Below are 23,615 nucleotides of genomic sequence, written 5' to 3'. Positions count from 1 at the left end.
GCGATTGGCACGAGGCACAAATAATTGAAACAGAGATGAAACTTCATTCCTAAACACATGCAGAACCTGCGAATGAGCGAGGTTTGGCCAGAAAACTGATGACTTGTTCACTCTTTCACTTAGAAACACCCCGAGCCAGTAGGGCACCCGCTGGACACACTGGAGAACTAGGAGCATTTGTAAGCACTCCTATAAAGGTATATAGTGCAATAGGTACCCTCCCCCCACCGCGCCTGGCCCTATCTGGCTGACTTATATAAGCGCTATATAAATACAGTTACAATAAGGATAACTCCTGCCATTGAATTATCTCTCCTTGTGCCCACCAGTCCTGCCATTGAATAATCCCCCCTTGTGTCGATCAGTCCTGCCGGTGAGTCATCTCTGCTGGTGGGGATCAGCCCTTCTCATGAGTTGTCTCTCGTGGTGTGGCTCATTCCTTTCTAGCAGGAATGCCCCCTGGCGTGTATCAGTCCTGCAGTGAATGATCTTTGCTGGCATGCATCAGTCTGCCAGTGAATGAGTCCCTGCTGGAGTGGATCAGTCCCGCTGATGAGATAACACTCTGGTGAGGATTGGTCCTGCCGATGAGTGATCTCTCCTGCTCATGAATGGTCTCTTCTGGTGTTGATCACTCCAGATGAGTGCTCTCTTCTGGTGTTGCTCAGTCCTGCTGATGGGTGATTTCCTCTGGTGTGTTACTGGTCTCCACTGAGCACAGTAGCTGTTTTGGATCTGGCCATGTGGAGCTCTGGTCCAGACGCTCCTTCCTGCAGCATCTCTTCTGAAGGACACAGACCCCGCTAGTCACGGTTTGCTGTAGCCAGCTCAGAGGTGCACAGCCCCTTGTGTGGTGTCCAGTGCTAGACCTGGTGTGTCCAGCTCAGAGGTGCACAGTTCCTTGCGTGGTGTCCAGTGCGAGACCTGATGTGTCCAGCTCAGAGGTGCACAGCCCCTTGTGTGGTGTCCAGTGCTAGACCTGGTGTGTCCAGCTCAGAGGTGCACAGCTCCTTGCGTGGTGTCCAGTGCGAGACCTGATGTGTCCAGCTCAGAGGTGCACAGCCCCTTGTGTGGTGTCCAGTGCTAGATCTGGTGTGTCCAGCTCAGAGGTGCACAGCTCCTTGTGTGGTGTCCAGTGCTAGAGCTGGTGGATCCAGCTCAGAGGTGCACAGCTCCTTGCGTGTTGTCCAGTGCTAGACCTGGTGTGTCCAGCTCAGAGGTGTACAGCCCCTTGTGTGGTGTCCAGCTGCACAGCCGGTCTCCCTGGCTCAGAGGTGCACAGCTCCTTGTGTGGTGTCCAGTGCTAGACCTGGTGTGTCCAGCTCAGAGGTGCACAGCCCCTTGTGTGGTGTCCAGTGCTAGACCTGGTGTGTCCAGCTCAGAGGTGCACAGCTCCATGTGTGGTGTCCAGTGCTAGACCTGGTGTGTCCAGCTCAGAGGTGCACAGCCCCTTGTGTGGTGTCCAGTGCTAGACCTGGTGTGTCCAGCTCAGAGGTGCACAGCCCCTTGTGTGGTGTCCAGCTGCACAGCCGGTCTCCCTTGCTCAGAGGTGCACAGCTCCTTGCGTGGTGTCCAGTGCTAGACCTGGTGTGTCCAGCTCAGAGGTGCACAGCCCCTTGTGTGCTGTCCAGTGCTAGACCTGGTGTGTCCAGCTCAGAGGTGCACATCTCCTTGCGTGGTGTCCAGTGCTAGACCTGGTGTGTCCAGCTCAGAGGTGCACAGCTCCTTGCGTGGTGTCCAGTGCTAGACCTGGTGTGTCCAGCTCAGAGGTGCACAGCTCCTTGCGTGGTGTCCAGTGCTAGACCTGGTGTGTCCAGCTCAGAGGTGCACAGCTCCTTGCGTGGTGTCCAGTGCTAGACTTGGTGTGTCCAGCTCAGAGGTGTCCACCACATTTAATAAGACTCTGTTTATGGAACTGGTGTAACCGGTTCAGAAAAACAATTTCATACTTTGACTTTTGGCCATTGTCCTTCAATGGATCTTCAGACGTACATGGACTAATTTTATGGTGTCCACTCATAGTCCTGGTGTAACTTCTCAGAAGTGCACCAAACTGTTGTTCTGTAGTCCTCCTGGTGTAACTTCTCAGAAGTACTCCAATCACATATTTGGTGTCCAGTAGAAGTGCAGGTGTAGCCAGATCAGAATTACAACAACCCTTGTTTGATGTCCGGTCATAGACCTGTAGTCGGCTCGGATGTACACAAACCCCTCTTTGATGTCCAAGAGAAGGTCCAGTGTGGCCGACTCGGGATTACAGTGACCCCTTGTTTGTGTTCAGTCATAGACCCGGTGTACCCGTCTCAGAGATACACCAGTCACTTGCTTGGTGTGCAGTTACATACCTCGTGTACCCAGCTCATAGCTACATCAACCTAACGTTTGGTGTCCAAGTGCAGGCCTGGTGGAGCCGGCTCAGACATGCACTGTAACTCCTTGCTTGGTGTCCAGAGTGAAGGTGGCTGAGAGGTGCACAGCCCCTTGTGTGGTGTCCAGTGCTAGACCTGGTGTGTCCAGCTCAGAGGTGCACATCTCCTTGTGTGGTGTCCAGTGCTAGACCTGGTGGATCCTGCTCAGAGGTGCACAGCCCCTTGTGTGTTGTCCAGTGCTAGACCTGGTGTGTCCAGCTCAGAGGTGCACAGCCCCTTGTGTGGTGTCCAGCTGCAGAGCCGGTCTCCCTGGCTCAGAAGTGCACAGCTCCTTGTGTGTTGTCCAGTGCTAGACCTGGTGTGTCCAGCTCAGAGGTTCACAGCCCCTTGTGTGGTGTCCAGCTGCACAGCCGGTCTCCCTGGCTCAGAGGTGCACAGCTCCTTGTGTGTTGTCCAGTGCTAGACCTGGTGTGTCCAGCTCAGAGGTGCACAGCTCCTTGTGTGGTGTCCAGTGCTAGACCTGGTGTGTCCAGCTCAGAGGTGCACAGCCCCTTGTGTGGTGTCCAGCTGCACAGCCGGTCTCCCTGGCTCAGAGGTGCACAGCTCCTTGTGTGGTGTCCAGTGCTAGATCTGGTGTGTCCAGCTCAGAGGTGCACAGCCCCTTGTGTGGTGTGCAGTGCTAGACCTGGTGTGTCCAGCTCAGAGGTGCACAGCTCCTTGCGTGGTGTCCAGCTGCAGAGCCGGTCTCCCTGGCTCAGAGGTGCACAGCCCCTTGTGTGGTGTCCAGCTGCACAGCTGGTCTCCCTGGCTCAGAGGTGCACAGCTCCTTGTGTGGTGTCCAGTGCTAGACCTGGTGTGTCCAGCTCAGAGGTGCACAGCCCCTTGTGTGCTGTCCAGTGCTAGACCTGGTGTGTCCAGCTCAGAGGTGCACAGCTCCTTGTGTGGTGTCCAGTGCTAGACCTGGTGTGTCCAGCTCAGAGGTGCACAGCTCCTTGTGTGGTGTCCAGTGCTAGACCTGGTGTGTCCAGCTCAGAGGTGCACAGCCCCTTGTGTGGTGTCCAGCTGCACAGCCGGTCTCCCTGGCTCAGAGGTGCACAGCCCCTTGTGTGGTGTCCAGTGCTAGACCTGGTGTGTCCAGCTCAGAGGTGCACAGCCCCTTGTGTGGTGTCCTGTGCTAGACGTGGTGGATCCAGCTCAGAGGTGCACAGCTCCTTGTGTGGTGTCCAGTGCTAGACCTGGTGTGTCCAGCTCAGAGGTGCACAGCCCCTTGTGTGTTGTCCAGTGCTAGACCTGGTGTGTCCAGCTCAGAGGTGCACAGCCCCTTGTGTGTTGTCCAGTGCTAGACCTGGTGTGTCCAGCTCAGAGGTGCACAGCTCCTTGTGTGTTGTCCAGTGCTAGACCTGGTGTGTCCAGCTCAGAGGTGCACAGCCCCTTGTGTGGTGTCCAGCTGCACAGCCGGTCTCCCTGGCTCAGAGGTGCACAGCTCCTTGTGTGGTGTCCAGTGCTAGACCTGGTGTGTCCAGCTCAGAGGTGCACAGCCCCTTGTGTGGTGTCCAGTGCACAGCCGGTCTCCCTGGCTCAGAGGTGCACAGCTCCTTTTGTGGTGTCCAGTGCTAGACCTGGTGTGTCCAGCTCAGAGGTGCACAGCCCCTTGCGTGGTGTCCAGTGCTAGACCTGGTGTGTCCAGCTCAGAGGTGCACAGCTCCTTGCGTGGTGTCCAGTGCTAGACCTGGTGGATCCAGCTCAGAGGTGCACAGCCCCTTGCGTGGTGTCCAGTGCTAGACCTGGTGTGTCCAGCTCAGAGGTGCACAGCCCCTTGCGTGGTGTCCAGTGCTAGACCTGGTGTGTCCAGCTCAGAGGTGCACAGCTCCTTGTGTGGTGTCCAGTGCTAGACCTGGTGGATCCAGCTCAGAGGTGCACAGCTCCTTGGTTGTTGTCCAGTGCTAGACCTGGTGTGTCCAGCTCAGAGGTGCACAGCCCCTTGTGTGGTGTCCAGCTGCACAGCCGGTCTCCCTGGCTCAGAGGTGCACAGCTCCTTGTGTGGTGTCCAGTGCTAGACCTGGTGTGTCCAGCTCAGAGGTGCACAGCCCCTTGTGTGGTGTCCAGCTGCACAGCCGGTCTCCCTGGCTCAGAGGTGCACAGCTCCTTTTGTGGTGTCCAGTGCTAGACCTGGTGTGTCCAGCTCAGAGGTGCACAGCCCCTTGTGTGGTGTCCAGCTGCACAGCCGGTCTCCCTGGCTCAGAGGTGCACAGCTCCTTGTGTGTTGTCCAGTGCTAGACCTGGTGTGTCCAGCTCAGAGGTGCACAGCCCCTTGTGTGGTGTCCAGCTGCACAGCCGGTCTCCCTGGCTCAGAGGTGCACAGCTCCTTGTGTTGTGTCCATTGCTAGACCCGGTGTGTCCAGCTCAGAGGTGCACAGCCCCTTGTGTGGTGTCCAGCTGCACAGCCGGTCTCCCTGGCTCAGAAGTACACCGACCCCTTGCTTGACGCCTGGTCGTAGTCCTGGATCTGCTTCTTGATGTGCAAGAGCTTCGCCTTCAGGTAGTCGCAGCGCTGCTTCTTCTCCAGGAAGGCAGGGTCCTGTGGAGAGAAGATGCTGACAGATCAGCCTCATTTTGGTAGAAACACACACATCTAATCCGTGGCATCATTAGAAACGCCTGCCTCACTTGTCGGCCCCAGCAGTAGAGAGTGGACCTCCATATGGAGCCCCGTCACCCATCTATGTGAACAGGGGTACACAGGGAGCTGTTGGAATATGGCACCCTAATATTTGCCTGTCTGCATCGCACAAACGCTCTCTGATGTTGCAGGTGGAGATGAATTGTGGTCAGATCGACGACGGGCCTGGGACCTTTGACCCTTGAGATGCCTGGCTGTCACAAGGCTCCTGATTTTTTTCGGACTAAATATGATCCCCCAGCTAAATTGTCTGTCGCCGATGGGTGGCTCAAAGCCTCTGAGTCACCTGTACCTATCTGCGATCATTTTTCGACCCTCGATACTTTGCACATCGTGTTTTTTGGTCCTAGGTTCAATTTCCTTCGTTACAAATATATACAGCCCCTCCTCCTACCTTTAAACTTTAGGCAGGTGCGTCCTGCCCTCTTGTTTTGACAAGCATTAGCCAGCCCTCATGCATGTTTCTTTTTAACATGATTTTTATCTGGTGTTTTAAGAATGAAAAATTGAGAAGTATTTTCTGATTTCTATTACTGCCAATACCTTCTTATTGAAACGTGATGTGGCCATATGGAGCATTTATGTTTTCAGACTTTTATGAATTGCTTTCGTCAGTTCAGATTAAGTTTCCCCAACTGACTGACTGTGATGTCATAAACAGAGGTGTAGGTCATGATGCCCTAACTTGGCTGGCTGTTTGTGATGTCATAGACAGTAGTGACTACAGCGTGTTAAGACTTCACTGCTGGGCCAGTATGTACCTGTTCGACATTGCCTGCCCGGCATGTGGTTGTTCAGCAGTGATCTTGGCTGTCTATGAATGCACTGAATGTTTGCAGACTTGTGATCTGCGGGGCAGTGGATGAACACATAGGGGGTCATTACGAGTCTGGCAGTCTACTGACCACCAGACTCACGGATGGCGGTCGGACCTCTGCCAATGTGGCGGTCCGAGCGCCACATTATGACCCTGGCGGTCATGCCTCGGTCGGACTGCCAGCACCACCAGGATTAGTTGTCCCAGCGGTCGTGGCGATCCTAATCCACCAGGGCACTGGAGATTACGCCTTTGTTCTACGCCAGCGATTTCATGGCAGTATTGGCACCATGAAATGGCTGGTGGAGAATGGGTGCATGGGGCCCCTCGGGGGCCCCTGCACTTCTCACCCACTTGGCATGGGCCGTGCAGGGGCCCCCCTGGCCAGCACCGACGCAATGTTACAGTGAACATCGCAAGGTTACTGGTGCAACCTGTGCTCTACAGCATTGCCGCCGACTCAATTACGAGCCAGAGACAATGCTGTAGGCTGTTTCCTGCCAGGCCGGCAGGCAGAAACTCAGGTCTCCGCCCACCGACCTAGCGGAAAACTCGTAATGGGCGTGGTAGGGGCATAGCCACAATGGAGGCAACCTCCCCATTGGAAGTTCAGCGGACGGATAAAACCGTCCACCGAACTCGTAATCAGGTCCAAAGTGCACAGCTGTTTGAAATTGCTAGTAACAGCTGTTTGAGGCGCAAAAGCATGTTGACCCTTTACACTAGCGATTCTTAACCCGTGGTCCGTAGACCCCCTTCTGGTCTGCGACTGTTAAAAACAAATATTATTAACAGATTAATTATTTACATGCTTATAAAAATAGCAAATTTTTATCGTTTTGTAAATGTGAAGGAATTTGAAATTGTAGGCTAAAAAATAAGTTGGTATACTCAGCTTGATTTGTGGGAGCATCGCAAGTGCGGCAATCAGTCGTACAGACAATTGGCGACCTCAGTTGAAGCATTTGTGCGCTGCCAAAAGGCAGCAGAAATGAGGACCAAAAACACAAACTGATATGCCAGAGTCTTGCAAGTTCCTTTGTCTTTTAGAAATAAATCCAAATTTTGAAAAGCGATGTCCTTCTTATTGCAATTTTCATTTCTGTTTATATTTTTGTTTGTGAATTAAAGAAAATCATTCATGATTATTGCGCTAGTTTGATGTATACTTGTTTCCGTATTTGTTTGCATTGGTTTGAGGTTCAAATCATAGAAATTGCTTAGGAGGGGGTCCCTGGCTACCAGAGGGGGTTCAGTGGGGGGCGCAGATATCAAAGCTTAAGAACTGCTGTCTTACAGTGTCTCCAATTCTGAGCTCATCATCTACAAAACATTTCAGGAGTGGTTTATTAGTTCAATTTAAACAAAACAAAACTACAACACCCGTCCTCCCATACACCCCTCCGCCAGCGCCCTACACTTACGTTCTTTCTCCTCTCCAAATCCAGTAAGACTTGGTTGATCCTGGCGTTCTCCTGTGGGGTGTAAATGACATCCGAGTCACGTGACTGTTCAAGCACGTTTACTTAAATACACTGACTTTTGTGGGCAAGAGGCAATACTGTTTGTGGGACATGTAAGGAATATTCAGCACAAATGCTAGCTTCTCTTCTGCACAAAATAAATACAGCACAGGCAGCAGTGCAAGTCTCACTCTCAGAACAGGTGCAGTACAGGGACCATCGGAGCAAGCTTCAGTCCATCATAGAACAAGCAGTGCAAGCTTCCCTCACACGCTGGCAGCTGTGGTGCAAGCTTCCTTCACACATAGGACAGAGGACAGGTACTGTAGGAAAGTACCATTTTGCCTGGCATGTTACCCCCATATTTCACTGTATATATGTTGTTTTAGTCTATGTGTCACTGGGACCCTGCCAGGCAGGGCCCCAGTGCTCATAAGTAGGTGCCCTGTATGTGTTCCCTGTGTGATGCCTAACTGTCTCACTGAGGCTCTGCTAACCAGAACCTCAGTGGTTATGCTCTCTCTGCTTTCTAAATTTGTCACTAACAGGCTAGTGACTAAATTTACCAATTCACATTGGCATACTGGTACACCCATATAATTCCCTAGTATATGGTACTGAGGTACCCAGGGTATTGGGGTTCCAGGACATCCCTATAGGCTGCAGCATCTCTTTTGCCACCCATAGGGAGCTCTGACAATTCTTACACAGGCCTGCCAGTGCAGCCTGAGTGAAATAACGTCCACGTTATTTCACAGCCATTTACCACTGCACTTAAGTAACTTATAAGTCACCTATATGTCTAACCTTCACCTGGTGAAGGTTGGGTGCAAAGTTACTTAGTGTGTGGGCACCCTGGCACTAGCCAAGGTGCCCCCACATCGTTTAGGGCAAATTCCCTAGACTTTGTGAGTGCGGGTACACCATTACACGCGTGCACTGTACATAGGTCACTATGTACAGCGTCACAATGGTAACTCCGAACATGGCCATGTAACATGTCTAAGATCATGGAATTGTCACCCCAATGCCATTCTGGCATTCGGGGGACAATTCCATGATCCCCCGGGTCTCTAGCACAGAACCCGAGTACTACCAAACTGCCTTTCCGGGGTCTCCACTGCAGCTGCTGCTGCTGCCAACCCCTCAGACAGGTTTCTGCCCTCCTGGGGTCCAGGCAGCCCTGGCCCAGGAAGGCAGAACAAAAGACGTCCTCTGAGAGAGGGTGTAACACCCTCTCCCTTTGGAAATAGGTGTGAAGGCTGGGGAGGAGTAGCCTTCCCCAGCCTCTGGAAATGCTTTGATGGGCACAGATGGTGCCCATCTCTGCATAAGCCAGTCTACACCAGTTCAGGGATCCCCCAGCCCTGCTCTGGCGCGAAACTGGACAAAGGAAAGGGGAGTGACCACTCCCCTGACCTGCACCTCCCAGGGGAGGTGCCCAGAGCTCCTCCAGTGTGTCCCAGACCTCTGCCATCTTGGAAACAGAGGTGTCTGTGGCACACTGGACTGCTCTGAGTGGCCAGTGCCAGCAGGTGACGTCAGAGGCTCCTTCTGATAGGCTCTTACCTCTCTTGGTAGCCAATCCTCCTTCCTAGGTAGCCAAACCTCCTTTTCTGGCTATTTAGGGTCTCTGCTTTGGGGATCTCTCCAGATAACGAATGCAAGAGCTCACCAGAGTTCCTCTGCATCTCCCTCTTCACCTTCTGCCAAAGGATCGACTGCTGACTGCTCAGGACGCCTGCAAAACCGCACCAAAGTAGCAAGATGACTACTAGCAACCTTGTATCGCTTCATCCTGCCAGCTTTCTCGACTGTTTCCAGGTGGTGCATGCTCTGGGGGTAGCCTGCCTCCTCTCTCCACCAGGAGCTCTGAAGAAATCTCCAGTGGGTCGACGGAATCTTCCCCCTGCAACCGCAGGCAACAAAAGACTGCATCACAGGTCCTCTGGGTCCCCTCTCAGCACGACGAGCGTGGTCCCTGGAACTCAGCAACTCTGTCCAAGTGACTCCCACAGTCCAGTGACTCTTTGGTCCAAGTTTGGTGGAGGTAAGTCCTTGCCTCCCCACGCTAGACTGCGTTGCTGGGTACCGCGTTATTTGCAGCTGCTCCGGCTCCTGTGCACTCTTCCAGGATTTCCTTTGTGCACAGCCAAGCCTTGGTCCCCGACACTCTAACCTGCAGTGCACAACCTTCTGAGTTGTCCTCCGGCGTCGTGGGACTCCCTTTTGTGACTTTGGGTGGACTCCGCTTCACTTTTCTTTTAAGTGCCTGTTCAGGTACTTCTGTGGGTGCTGCCTGCTTCTGTGAGGGCTCCCTGACTTGCTGGGCGCCCGTTCTGTCTCCTCATCCAAGTGGCGACATCCTGGTCCCTCCTGGGCCACAGCAGCATCCAAAAACCCTAACTGCGACCCTTGCAGCTAGCAAGGCTTGTTTGCGGTCTTTCTGCGTGGGAACACCTCTGCAAGGTTCTTCACGACGTGGGACATCCATCCTCCAAAGGGGAAGTTCCTAGTCCTCTTCGTTCTTGCAGAACACCAAGCTTCTTCCAAGAGGTGGCAGCTTCCTTGCACCCTCCGCTGGCATTTCCTGGGCTCCTGCCCACTCTCGACACTGTCGCGACTCTTGGACTTGGTCCCCTTGTCTTACAGGTACTCAGGTCCGGAAATCCACTGTTGTTGCATTGCTGGTGTTTGTTCTTCCTGCAGAGGTCTTGGGGTGGGCTATTTATCTAACCCTCAATGTTTTCTTACAGTCCCAGGGACCCTCTACAAGCTCACATAGGTTTGAGGTCCATTCGTGGTTCGCATTCCACTTTTGGAGTATATGGTTTGTGTTGCTCCTATACCTATGTGCTCCTATTGCAATCTACTGTAATTTTACATTTGCTTGCAATACTTCCTTTTGCTATTATCTGCATAATTTTGGTTTGTGTACATATATCCTGTGTATATAACTTATCCTCATACTGAGGGTACTCACTGAGATACTCTTGGCATATTGTCATAAAAATAAAGGATGCGCTCTTGGATGGTTTTGGCTTAACCACTGAACAATACAGGATTAAGTTCAGGGACACCAGAAAAGACTGGATAGACTTTGTTGACTGTTCAGTGAAGGCCTTGGAAGGGTGGTTACATGGCAGTAAAGTTTCGGACTATGAAAGCCTGTATAATCTTATTCTGAGAGAGCATATTCTGAATAATTGTGTGTCTGACTTGTTACACCAATATCTAGTGGACTCAGATCTGACCTCTGCCCAAGAATTGGGAAAGAAGGCAGACAAATGGGTCAGAACAAGAGTGAACAGAAAAGTTCATACCTGGGGTGACAAGGATGGCAAGAAGAAGGATGGTAAGTCTTCTGACAAGGGTGGGGACAAAAGTAAAACTGAGTCTTCATCAGGCCCACAAAAATCCTCTGGTGGGGGTGGTGGGTCCAAATCCTCTTCAAATCAAGTTAAAACGCCTTGGTGTTATTTGTGTAAAATCAAAGGCCATTGGACAACTGATGCCAGTTGTCCAAAGAAAAACACCAAACCTCCCACTACCACAACCCCTACTGCAAATTCTAGTGCCCCTAGTAATAGTGGTGGTGGTGGGAGCAAACCTACTAATAGCCAATCCAAGGGAGTAGCTGGGCTCACTTTTGGTAATTCAGTTGGGGTTGGTCTTGTTAGGGAGACCACAGAGGCTGTGTTAGTCTCTGAAGGTGCCATTGATTGGGCCACCTTGATTGCTTGTCCCCTTAATATGGATAAGTACAAGCAACTTCCCCTAATAAACGGTTTTGAGGTTCAGGCCTACAGGGACAGAGGTGCCATGGTGATAGAGAAACTGGTACACCCTGAACAACACCTACTTGGTCACCAGTACCAAGTGACAGACCCTCATAACAACACTCTTAGCCATCCCATGGCTGTTGTAAATCTCAACTGGGGGGGGTTACTGGTCCAAAGAAAGTTGTGGTTGCCTCAGATTTACCTGTAGACTGTCTACTAGGGAACGATTTAGAGACATCAGCTTGGGCAGAAGTGGAGTTGGAGGCTCATGCAGCAATGCTGGGCATTCCTGGGCATATTTTTGCTTTGACAAGGGCTCAGGCCAAAAAGCAAAAAGGACAGGGTAACTTGGATCCTGAAACAATGGACCAAGTGCTCCCTAAAGCTAGGGGTAGCAAAGGTAAATCCCTACCCACTATCCCTCCCTCTACAGATGATTCTCCTTCTGAGGAAGAAGAATTTCCTCCCTGTGCAGAACCTTCACCAGATGAGCTGGCAGCAGACACTGCTGAGCTTTTGGGTGGAGGGGGGCCTGACAGGGAAGAGCTGAGTGTGGCACAGCAATCCTGTCCCACATTAGAGGGTCCCAGACAGCAAGCTATCAAACAGCAAAATGGGGATGTCAGTGACTCACATAGAGTTTACTGGGAGGACAACCTCTTGTACACAGAGGCAAGGGACTAAAAACCTGGAGCAGCCAGGAGATTGGTCATTCCCCTGCAGTACAGAGAGTTCCTCCTAACTCTGGCACATGACATTCATTTGGCTGGGCATCTGGGCCAGATCAAAACATGGGAAAGGCTTGTCCCCCTGTCTCACTGGCCTAGGATGTCAGAGGACACAAAAGATTTTTGTAAATCTTGTGTGACCTGCCACGCCAGCTCCTGCAGTGGCAAAGGCCCTCCTGGGAATCTTTTCCAGGGTGGGTTTCCCAAAAGAGGTTGTATCAGACAGGGGTAGCAACTTTATGTCTGCATACTTGAAAGCTATGTGGAAGGAATGTGGTGTAACCTACAAATTCACCACACCTTATCACCCACAGACTAATGGACTGGTAGAGAGGTTTAATATAACTCTCAAAGGTATGATAATGGGACTCCCTGAAAAACTCAGGAGGAGATGGGATGTCCTGTTACCTTGCCTCCTTTTTGCTTACAGGGAGGTACCCCAGAAAGGAGTGGGCTTCAGCCCCTTTGAACTCCTCTTTGGACACCCTGTAAGAGGTCCACTAACACTTGTGAAGGAGGGTTGGGAACAAACTTTGAAAGCTCCCAAACAGGACATAGTGGACTATGTACTTGGCCTAAGATCCGGAATGGCTGAGTACATGAGAAAGGCCAGTAAAAACCTTCAGGCCAGCCAAGAGCTCCAGAAGCAATGGCATGACCAGAAGGCTGTTCTGATCCAGTACCAACCAGGACAGAAGGTGTGGGTATTGGAGCCTGTGGCCCCAAGAGCACTCCAGGACAAATGGAGTGGACCCCATCTAATTGTTGAAAAAAAGGGCGAGGTCACCTACTTGGTTGACCTGGGCACTGCCAGGAGTCCCCTTAGGGTGATCCATGTCAACCGCCTAAAACCCTACTATGACAGGGCTGATCTCACCCTGCTCATGGCAACAGATGAAGGACAGGAAGAAGAGAGTGACCCTCTCCCTGATCTCTTCTCCTCCACTGAAGAGGATGCTCTAGTGGAGGGAGTAGTTTTAGCAGACTGTCTGACTGCAGAACAGAAAGACAACTGCATAAATCTCCTTGGACAGTTTTCTGAACTCTTTTCAACTGTGCCAGGCACCACATCTTGGTGTGAACACACAATTGATACTGGAGACAGCTTGCCTGTCAAAAGTAAAATCTATAGGCAGCCTGACCATGTCAGGGACTGCATAAAACAAGAGGTTCAGAAAATGCTTGATCTAGGAGTGGTTGAACCTTCTGAAAGTCCATGGGCGAGTCCTGTGGTGCTTGTAGCAAAGCCTCACTCAAAAGATGGAAAAAGGGAGATGAGGTTTTGTGTAGATTACAGAGGTCTCAACCAGGTAACAAAAACTGATGCTCACTCTATACCCAGGGCAGATGAGCTCATAGATACACTGGCATCTGCCAAGTATCTAAGCACCTTTGATTTGACTGCAGGGTATTGGCAGATCAAATTGGCTGAGGATGCTAAACCTAAAACTGCATTTTCAACTATAGGAGGGCACTGCCAATTTACAGTGATGCCCTTTGGGTTGAAGAATGCACCTGCCACTTTTCAGAGGTTGGTGAACACAGTCCTGCAAGGGTTGGAGGCTTTTAGTGCAGCATATCTTGATGATATAGCCGTCTTTAGCTCCACCTTTGGATGAGCACCTGGTCCACCTTTGGAAAGTTTTGGAGGCCCTGCAAAAAGCAGGCCTCACTATCAAGGCCTCAAAGTGCCAGATAGGGCAGGGAAAGGTGGTTTATCTGGGACACCTGGTAGGTGGAGAACAGATTGCACCACTTCAGGGGAAAATCCAGACAATCATGGATTGGGTTCCCCCTACAACTCAGACCCAGGTGAGAGCCTTCTTAGGCCTCACTGGGTATTACAGGAGATTCATTAAAAACTATGGCTCCATAGCAGCCCCACTTAATGATCTCACCAGTAAAAAGATGCCTAAAAAGGTATTGTGGACAGCTAGCTGTCAGAAAGCTTTTGAGGAGCTCAAACAGGCCATGTGCACTGCACCTGTCCTAAAAAGCCCATGTTACTCCAAGAAATTCATTGTTCAAACTGATGCATTTGAATTAGGGGTAGGGGCAGTCTTATCACAACTGAATTCTGAGGGTCAGGATCAACCAGTTGCTTTTATCAGCAGAAGGTTGACCCCTAGAGAAAAGTGTTGGTCTGCCATAGAGAGGGAGGCCTTTGCTGTGGTCTGGGCACTGAAGAAGTTGAGGCCATACTGTAGGAGGCTGGCCTGGCGTGTAGTGGGTACCAGAGGTACTTACACCTTGTGCCAGGTCCAGTTATCTCTTATTAGCGTAGAAGAGGTGTTTCTAGCAGCTTAGGCTGATAGAAGGTAGCTATGGCAAAGCAGCTTAGGCTGAACTAGGAGACATGTAAAGCTCCTACTATACCACTGGTGTCATATGCACAATATCATAAGAAAACACAATACACAGATATACTAAAAATAAAGGTACTTTATTTTTATGACAATATGCCAAATGTATCTCAGTGAGTACCCTCAGTATGAGGATGAGAAATATACACAAGATATATGTACACAATACCAAGATTATGCAGTAATAGCAAAAGGTAGTAAAGCAAGCAGTGTAAAGTTACAATAGATTGCAATAGGAGCACATAGGTATAGGGGCAACACAAACCATATACTCCAAAAGTGGAATGCGAACCACGAATGGACCCCAAACCTATGTGAGCTTCTAGAGGGTCGCTGGGACTGTAAGAAAACAGTGAGGGTTAGAAAAATAGCCCACCCCAAGACCCTATAAGGTAGGTGTAACGTGCACCCACAACCCCCAGAGAGCACAGAAGTCGTGGTAAGGGGATTCTGCAAGGAAAACCAACACCAGCAATGCAACAACAGTGGATTTCCGGACCTGAGTACCTGTAAGACAAGGGGACCAAGTCCAAGAGTCGCGACAGTGTCGAGAGTGGGCAGGAGCCCAGGAAATGCCAGCTGAGGGTGCAAGGAAGCTGCCACCGGATGGAAGAAGTTTGGTGTTTTGCAAGAACGAAGAGGACTAGGAACTTACTCTTTAGAGGATGGATGTCCCACGTCGTGAAGAAGCTTGCAGAGGTGTTCCCACGCAGAAAGACCGCAAACAAGCCTTGCTAGCTGCAAGGGTCACTGTTAGTGTTTATGGATGCTGCTGTGGCCCAGGAGGGACCAGGATGTCGCCAATTGGATGAGGAGACAGAGGGGACACCCAGCAAGTCAGGGAGCCCTCACAGAAGCAGGCAGCACCCGCAGAAGTACCGGAACAGGCACTTGGAAGAAGAGTGAACCGGAGTCCACCCGAAGTCACAAAAAGGAGTCCAACGACGCCGGAGGACAACTCAGAAGGTTGTGCACTGCAGGTTAGAGTGTTGGGGACCCACATTTGGCTGTGCACGAAGGAAATCCTGGAAGAGTGCACAGGAGCTGGAGCAGCTGCAAATCACGCAATACCCAGCAATGCAGTCTAGCTTGGGAAGGCAAGGACTTATCTCCACCAAACTTGGACTGAAGAGTCACTGGATTGTGGGAGACACTTGGACAGAGTTGCTGAGTTCCAGGGATCAGGCTCGTTGTGCTGAGAGAGGACCCAGAGGACAGGTGATGCAGTCTTTTGTTGCCTGCGGTTGCAGGGGGAAGATTCCGTCGACCCACAGGAGATTTCTTCAGAGCCCCTGGTGGAAGAAGGAGGCAGGCTACCCCCAGAGCATGCACCACCTGAAAACAGTCGAGAAAGCTGGCAGGATAAAGCGATACAAGGTTGCTAGTAGTCGTCTGGCTACTTTGTTGCGGTTTTGCAGGTGTCTTGAGCAATCAGCGGTCGATTCTTTGGCAGAAGGTGAAGAGGGAGATGCAGAGGAACTCTGGTGAGCTGTTGCATTCGGTATCTGAAGAATTCCCAAAAGCAGAGACCCTAAATAGCCAGGAAAGGAGGTTTGGCTACCTAGGAATGAGGATTGGCTACTAAGAGAGGTAAGAGCCTATCAGAAGGAGTCTCTGACGTCACCTGCTGGCACTGGCCACTCAGAGCAGTCCAGTGTGCCAGCAACACCTCTGTTTCCAAGATGGCAGAGGTCTGGGGCACACTGGAGGAGCTCTGGGCACCTCCCCTGGGAGGTGCAGGTCAGGGGAGTGGTCACTCCCCTTTCCTTTGTCCAGTTTCGCGCCAGAGCAGGGCTGGGGGATCCCTGAACCGGTGTAGACTGGCTTATGCAGAGATGGGCAGCATCTGTGCCCATCAAGGCATTTCCAGAGGCTGGGGGAGGCTACTCCTCCCCAGCCTTCACACCTGTTTCCAAAGGGAGAGGGTGTTACACCCTCTCTCAGAGGAAATCCTTTGCTCTGCCTTCCTGGCCCAGGGCTGCCTGGACCCCAGGGGGGCAGAAACCTGTCTGAGGGGTTGGCAGCAGCAGCTGCTGCAGTGCAAACCCTGAAAAGGCAGTTTGGCAGTACCCGGGTTCTGTGCTAGAGACCCGGGGGATCATGGAATTGTCTCCCCAATGCCAGAATGGCATTGGGGTGACAATTCCATGATCTTAGACATGTTACATGGCCATGTTCGGAGTTACCATTGTGACGCTGTACATAGGTAGTGACCTATGTATAGTGCACGCGTGTAATGGTGTCCCCGCACTCACAAAGTCCGGGGAATTTGCCCTGAACGATGTGGGGGCACCTTGGCTAGTGCCAGGGTGCCCTCACACTAAGTAACTTTGCACCCAACTTTCACCAGGTGAAGGTTAGACATATAGGTGACTTATAAGTTACTTAAGTGCAGTGGTAAATGGCTGTGAAATAACGTGGATGTTATTTCACTCAGGCTGCACTGGCAGGCCTGTGTAAGATTTGTCAGATCTCCCTATGGGTGGCAAAAGAAATGCTGCAGCCCATAGGGATCTTCTGGAACCCCAATACCCTGGGTACCTCAGTACCATATACTAGGGAATTATATGGGTGTACCAGTATGCCAATGTGAATTGGTGAAATTGGTCACTAGCCTGTTAGTGACAATTTGGAAAGCAACAAGAGCATAACCACTGAGGTTCTGGTTAGCAGAGCCTCAGTGAGACAGTTAGGCATCACACGGGGCACACATACATATAGGTCACAAACTTATGAGCACTGGGGTCCTGGCTAGCAGGGTCCCAGTGACACATAACAAACATACTGACAACATAGGGTTTTCACTATGAGCACTGGGCCCTGGCTAGCAGGATCCCAGTGAGACAGTGAAAACACCCTGACATATACTCACAAACAGGCCAAAAGTGGGGGTAACAAGGCTAGAAAGAGGCTACTTTCTCACACATACCTGTTTGGCACTCACTTCATTGTTCAGACAGTCCACAAACCTCTACTTTGGCTAAAACAAATGAAAGGTGAAAATCCTTAATTGTTGAGGTGGTCCATATCTCTACAGGGAATGGACTATACAGTGGAACATAGACCTGGGAGTACCCACTCCAATGCAGATGGACTCTCCAGATATTTCCACTGAGACAATGAAGACTCATCAGGTCATGGCTAGTCTTATTGTCCTTCGTTTGGGGGGGGGGAGGGTTGTGTAGGAAAGTACCATCTTGCCTGGCATGTTACCCCCATATTTCACTGTATATATGTTGTTTTAGTCTATGTGTCACTGGGACCCTGCCAGGCAGGGCCCCAGTGCTCATAAGTATGTGCCCTGTATGTGTTCCCTGTGTGATTCCTAACTTTCTCACTGAGGCTCTGCTAACCAGAACCTCAGTGGTTATGCTCTCTCTGCTTTCCAAATTTGTCACTAACAGGCTAGTGACTAAATTTACCAATTCACATTGGGACACTGGTACACCCATATAATTCCCTAGTATATGGTACGGAGGTACCCAGGGTATTGGGGTTCCAGGAGATCCCTATGGGCTGCAGCATCTCTTTTGCCACCCATAGGGAGATCTGACAATTCTTACACAGGCCTGCCACTGCAGCCTGAGTGAAATAACGTCCACGTTATTTCACAGCCATTTACCACTGCACTTAAGTAACTTATAAGTCACCTATATGTCTAACCTTCACCTGGTGAATGTTGGGTGCAAAGTTACTTAGTGTGTGGGCACCCTGGCACCAGCCAAGGTGCCCCCACATCATTCAGGGCAAATTCCCCGGACTTTGTGAGTGCGGGGACACCATTACACGCGTGCACTATACATAGGTCACTACCTATGTATAGCTTCACAATGGTTACTCCGAACATGGCCATGTAACATGTCTAAGATCATGGAATTGTCACTCCAATGCCATTCTGGCATTGGGGGGGACAATTCCATGATCCCACGGGTCTCTAGCACAGACCCGGGTACTGCCAAACTGCCTTTCCGGGGTCTCCACTGCAGCTGCTGCTGCTGCCAACCCCTCAGACAGAAAGGACTTCCTCTGAGAGAGGGTGTAACACCCTCTACCTTTGGAAATAGGTGTGAAGGCTGAGGAGGAGTAGCCTCCCCCAGCCTCTTGAAATGCTTTGATGGGCACAGATGGTGCCCATCTCTGCATAAGCCAGTCTACACTGGTTCAGGGATCCCCCAGCCCTGCTCTGGTGCGAAACTGGACAAAGGAAAGGGGAGTGACCACTCCCCTGACCTGCACCTCCCAGGGGAGGTGCCCAGAGCTCCTCCAGCGTGCCCCAGACCTCTGCCATCTTGGAAACAGAGGTGTGCTGGCACACTGGACTGCTCTGAGTGGCCAGTGCCAGCAGGTGACGTCAGAGGCTCCTTCTGATAGGCTCTCACCTCTCTTGGTAGCCAATCCTCCTTCCTAGGTAGCCAAACCTCCTTTTCTGGCTATTTAGGGTCTCTGCTTTGGGGATTTCACCAGATAACGAATGCAAGAGCTCACCAGAGTTCCTCTGCAACTCCCTCTTCACCTTCTGCCAAAGGATTGACCGCTGACTGCTCAGGACGCCTGCAAAACCGCAACAAAGTAGCAAGACGACTACTAGCAACCTTGTATCGCTTCATCCTGCCGGCTTTCTTGACTGTTTCCAGGTGGTGCATGCTCTAGGGGTAGCCTGCCTCCTCTCTGCACCAGGAGCTCTGAAGAAATCTCCAGTGGGTCGACGGAATCTTCCCCCTGCAACCCCAGGCAACAGAAGACTGCATCACTGGTCCTCTGGGTCACCCCTCAGCACGACAAGCGTGGTCCCTGGAACTCAGCAACTCTGTCCAAGTGACTCCACAGTCCAGTGACTCTTCAGTCCAAGTTTGTTGGAAGTAAGTCCTTGCCTCCCCACGCTAGACTGCATTGCTGGGTACTGCGTGATTTGCAGCTGCTCCGGCACCTGTGCACTCTTCCAGGATTTCCTTTGTGCACAGCCAAGCCGGTGTCCCCGACACTCTAACCTGCAGTGCACAACCTTCTGAGTTGTCCTCCGGCGTCGTGGAACTCCCTTTTGTGACTTCGGGTGGACTCCGGTTCACTTTTCTTCTAAGAGCCTGTTCAGGTACTTCTGCAGGTGCTGCCTGCTTCTGTGAGGGCTCCCTGACTTGCTGGGCGCCCCTCTGTCTCCTCATCCAAGTGACGACATCCTGGTCCCTCCTGGGCCACATCAGCATCCAAAAACCCTAACCGCGACCCTTGCAGCTAGCAAGGCTTGTTTGTGGTATTTCTGTGTGGGAACACCTCTGCAAGCTTCTTCACGACGTGGGACATCCATCCTCCAAAGGGGAAGTTCCTAGTCCTCTTCGTTCTTGCAGAACACCAAGCTTCTTCCAAGAGGTGGCAGCTTCCTTGCACCCTCAGCTGGCATTTCCTGGGCTCCTGCCCACTCTTGACACTGTCGCGACTCTTGGACTTGGTCCCCTTGTCTTACAGGTACTCAGGTCCGGAAATCCACTGTTGTTGCATTGCTGGTGTTTGTTCTTCCTGCAGAAACCCCCTATCACAACTTCTGTGCTCTCTGGGGGTGTAGGTGCAATTTACACCTACTTTTCAGGGTCTTGGGGTGGGCTATTTTTCTAACCCTCACTGTTTTCTTACAGTCCCAGCGACCCTCTACAAGCTCACATAGGTTTGGGGTCCATTTGTGGATCGAATTCCACTTTTGGAGTATATGGTTTGTGTTTCCCCTATACCTATGTGCTCCTATTGCAATCTACTGTAATTTTACATTTGCTTGCATTACTTCCTTTTGCTATTATCTGCATAATTTTGGTTTGTGTACATATATCTTGTGTATATAACTGATCCTCATACTGAGGGTACTCACTGAGATACTTTTGGCAAATTGTCATAAAAATAAAGTACCTTTATTTTTAGTATATCTGTGTATTGTGTTTTCTTATGATATTGTGCATATGACACCAGTGGTATAGTAGGAGCTTTACATGTCTCATAGTTCAGCCTAAGCTGCTCTGCTATAGCTACCTTCTATCAGCCTAAGCTGCTAGAAACACCTCTTCTACACTAATAAGGGATAACTGGACCTGGCACAAGGTGTAAGTACCTCTGGTACCCACTACAAGCCAGGCCAGCCTCCTACAGGTACTGCACAGGCAGTAGCAGTGCAAGCCTCACTCACAGAACAGGTGCAATACAGGGACCATCGGAGCAAGCTTCAGTCCATCATAGAACAAGCAGTGCAAGCTTCCCTCACACACAGGACAAGCACGGCGCTGGCAGCTGTGGTTCAAGCTTCCTTCACACACAGGACAGGTACTGCACAGGCAGCAGCAGTGCAAGCCTCACTCTTAGAACAGGTGCAGTACAGGGACAATCGGAGCAAGCTTCAGTCTATCATAGAAAAAGCAGTGCAAGCTTCCCTCACACACAGGACAAGCACGGCGCTGGCAGCTGTGGTGCAAGCTTCCTTCACACACAGGACAGGTACTGCACAGGCAGCAGCAATGCAAGCCTCACACTTAGAACAGGTGCAGTACAGGGACCGTCGGAGCAAGCTTCAATCCATCATAGAACAAGAAGTGCAAGCTTCCCTCACACAGGACAAGCACGGCGCTGGCAGCTGTGGTGCAAGCTTCCTTCACACACAGGACAGGTGCAGCAGCGGTGCAAGCTTTCCTCACACACAGGACAAGCACAGCACTGGCAGCAGCGATGCAAGGTTCCTTCACACACAGGACAGGTACAGTACTGGCAGCAGCGGTGCAAGCTTCCTTCACACACAGGACAGATGCAGCACTAGCAGCAGCAGTGCTCGCTTCCCTCACACACAGGAGAGGTAGAGCACTAGCAGGAGAGATGCAAGCTTCCCTCACACACAGGACAGGTACAGCACTGGCAGCTGTGGTGCTATCTTCCTTCACACACAGGACAGGTACTGCACAGGCAGCAGCAATGCAAGCCTCACACTTAGAACAGGTGCAGTACAGGGACCATCGGAGCAAGCTTCAATCCATCATAGAACAAGCAGTGCAAGCTTGCCTCACACAGGACAAGCACAGCACTGGCAGCAGCGATGCAAGCTTCCTTCACACACAGGACAGGTACAGTACTGCCAGCAGCGGCGCAAGCTTCCTTCACACACAGGACAGGTGCAGCACTGGCAGCAGCAGTGCAAGCTTCCCTCACACATAGGAGAGGTAGAGCACTAGCAGGAGAGATGCAAGCTTCCCTCACACGCATGACAGGCACAGTACTGGAGGCAGTGGTGCAGGCTTCCTTCACACACAGGACAGGTACAGCACTGGCAGCTGAAGTGCAAGCTTCCATCACACACAGGACAGGTGCAGCACTGGCAGCAGCGGTGCAAGCCTCCTCCACACACAGGACAGGTACAGCACTGGCAGCTGCAGTGCATGCTTCCCTCACATACAGGACAGGTGCAGCACTGGCAGCAGTGGTGCAAGCCTCCCTCACACATAGGACAGCTGCAGCACTGTCAGCAGTGGTGTGAGCTTCCTTTACACATAGGACAGGTACAGCACTGACAGCAGTGGTGCAAGCTTCCTTCCCAGAGAGGACAGAGAACAGCAATGACAGCAGCGGTGCAAGCTTTCCTCACACACAGGACAGGCGCAGCACTTGCAACAGTGGTGCAAGCTTCCCTAACACACAGGACAGCTGCATCACTGGCAGCAGCGGTGCAAGCTGCCCTCACACACAGGACAGCTGCAGCACTCTCATCAGTGGTGTGAGCTCCCTTTACACACAGGACCGGTACAGCACTGACAGCAGCGGTGCAAGCTTCCTTCCCAGAGAGGACAGGGAACAGCAATGACAGCAGCGGTGCAAGCTTCCCTCACATACATAACAGGTACAGCACTGGCAGCAGCAGTGCAAGCTTCCTTCACACACAAGAGAGGTGCAGCACTGGCTGCAATGGTGCAAGCCTCCTCCACACACAGGACAGGTACAGCACTGGCAGCAGCAATGCAAGCTTCCTTCAAACACAAGAGAGGTGCAGCACTGGCTGCAGTGGTGCAAGCCTCCTCCACACACAGGACAGGTACAACACTAGCAGGAGCGATTCAAGCTTCCTTCACACACAGGACATCTGAAGCACTGGCTGCAGCAGTGCAAGCTTCCCTCACACACAGGACTGATGCAGCACTAGCAGGAGTGATTCAAGCTTCCTTAACACACAGGACAGATGCAGCACTGGCAGGAGCGACGCACGCTTCCTTCACACACAGGACATCTGAAGCACTGGCTGCGGCAGTGCAAGCTTCCCTCACACACAGGACTGATGCAGCACTGGCAGGAGCAGTGCACACTTCCTTCACACACAGGACAGGTACTGCACAGGCAGCAGCAGTGCAAGCCTCACTCCCAGAACAGGTGCAGTACAGGGACCATCGGAGCAAACTTCAGACCATCAGAGAACAAGTAGTGCAAGCTTCCCTCACACACAGGACAGGTGCAGCACTGGCAACTGTGGTGCAAGCTTTCCACACAGAGAACAGGTGCAGCACTGGTAGCAGAGGTCCAAGCTTACTTCACACACAGGACAGGTGCAGCACTGGCAGCAGTGGTGCAAGCCTCCTTCACACACAGGATAGGAGCAGCACTAGCAGCAGTACTGCAAGCTTCCCTCACACACAGGGCAGGTACAGCACTAGCAGGAGAGATGCAAGATTCCCTCACACACAGGACAGGTACAGTAGTGGCAGTGCAAGCGTCCTTCACACATAGGACAGGTGCAGCACTGGCAGCAGCGGTGCAAGCCTCTTTCACACACAGGACAGGTGCAGCACTGGCAGCTGCAGTGCAAGATTCCCTCATACACAGGGCAGGTACAGCACTAGCAGGAGAGATGCAAGATTCCCTCACACACAGGACAGGTACAATAGTGGCAGCAGTGGTGCAAGCTTCCTTCACACACAGGACAGCAGCACCACTGGCAGCAGTGGTGCAACCCTCAGTCACAGAACAGGCGCAGTACAGGTACCATTGGAGCAAACTTCAGTCCATCATAGAACAAGCAGTGCAAGCTTCCCTCACACACAGGACAAGCACAGCACTGGCAGCAGTGGTGCAAGCTTCCTTCACACACAGGACAGGTGCAGCAGCGGTGCAAGCTTTCCTCACACACAGGACAAGCACAGCGCTGGCAGCTGTGGTGCAAGCTTCCTTCACACACAGGACAGATGCAGCACAGTCAGCAGTGGTGCAAGCTTCCTTCCCACACAGGACAGCAGCACCACTGGCAGCAGTGGTGCAACCCTCACTCACAGAACAGGCGCAGTACAGGGACCATTGGAGCAAACTTCAGTCCATCATAGAACAAGTAGTGCAAGCTTCCCTCACACACAGGACAAGCACGGCGCTGGCAGCTGTGGTGCAAGCTTCCTTCACACACAGGACAGGTG

At 51.8% G+C, this 23,615-nt stretch overlaps 1 protein-coding gene across 1 annotated transcript in view; it reads right to left on the bottom strand.

Moving 5' to 3' along the window:
- Window positions 1-4,238: 4,238 nt before the first annotated feature.
- OCEL1 (occludin/ELL domain containing 1) overlaps window positions 4,239-23,615 on the bottom strand; it is a 34,175-nt gene continuing 14,798 nt past the window's right edge. The window contains exons 5-6 of the mRNA XM_069216957.1: window positions 7,291-7,341; window positions 4,239-4,947 (exon numbers count right to left, since the gene is read on the bottom strand). Coding sequence (XP_069073058.1) covers window positions 4,828-4,947; window positions 7,291-7,341 — 171 coding nt within the window. The 3' untranslated portion in view covers window positions 4,239-4,827. The remainder of the gene's footprint in view (window positions 4,948-7,290; window positions 7,342-23,615) is intronic.

Source organism: Pleurodeles waltl, chromosome 12, assembly GCF_031143425.1.
Source record: "Pleurodeles waltl isolate 20211129_DDA chromosome 12, aPleWal1.hap1.20221129, whole genome shotgun sequence".
NCBI classification, from domain to species: Eukaryota; Metazoa; Chordata; class Amphibia; order Caudata; family Salamandridae; genus Pleurodeles; species Pleurodeles waltl.
Note: the sequence above shows the minus strand (reverse complement) of the source record. Positions and strands in the feature narration are given on the sequence as shown.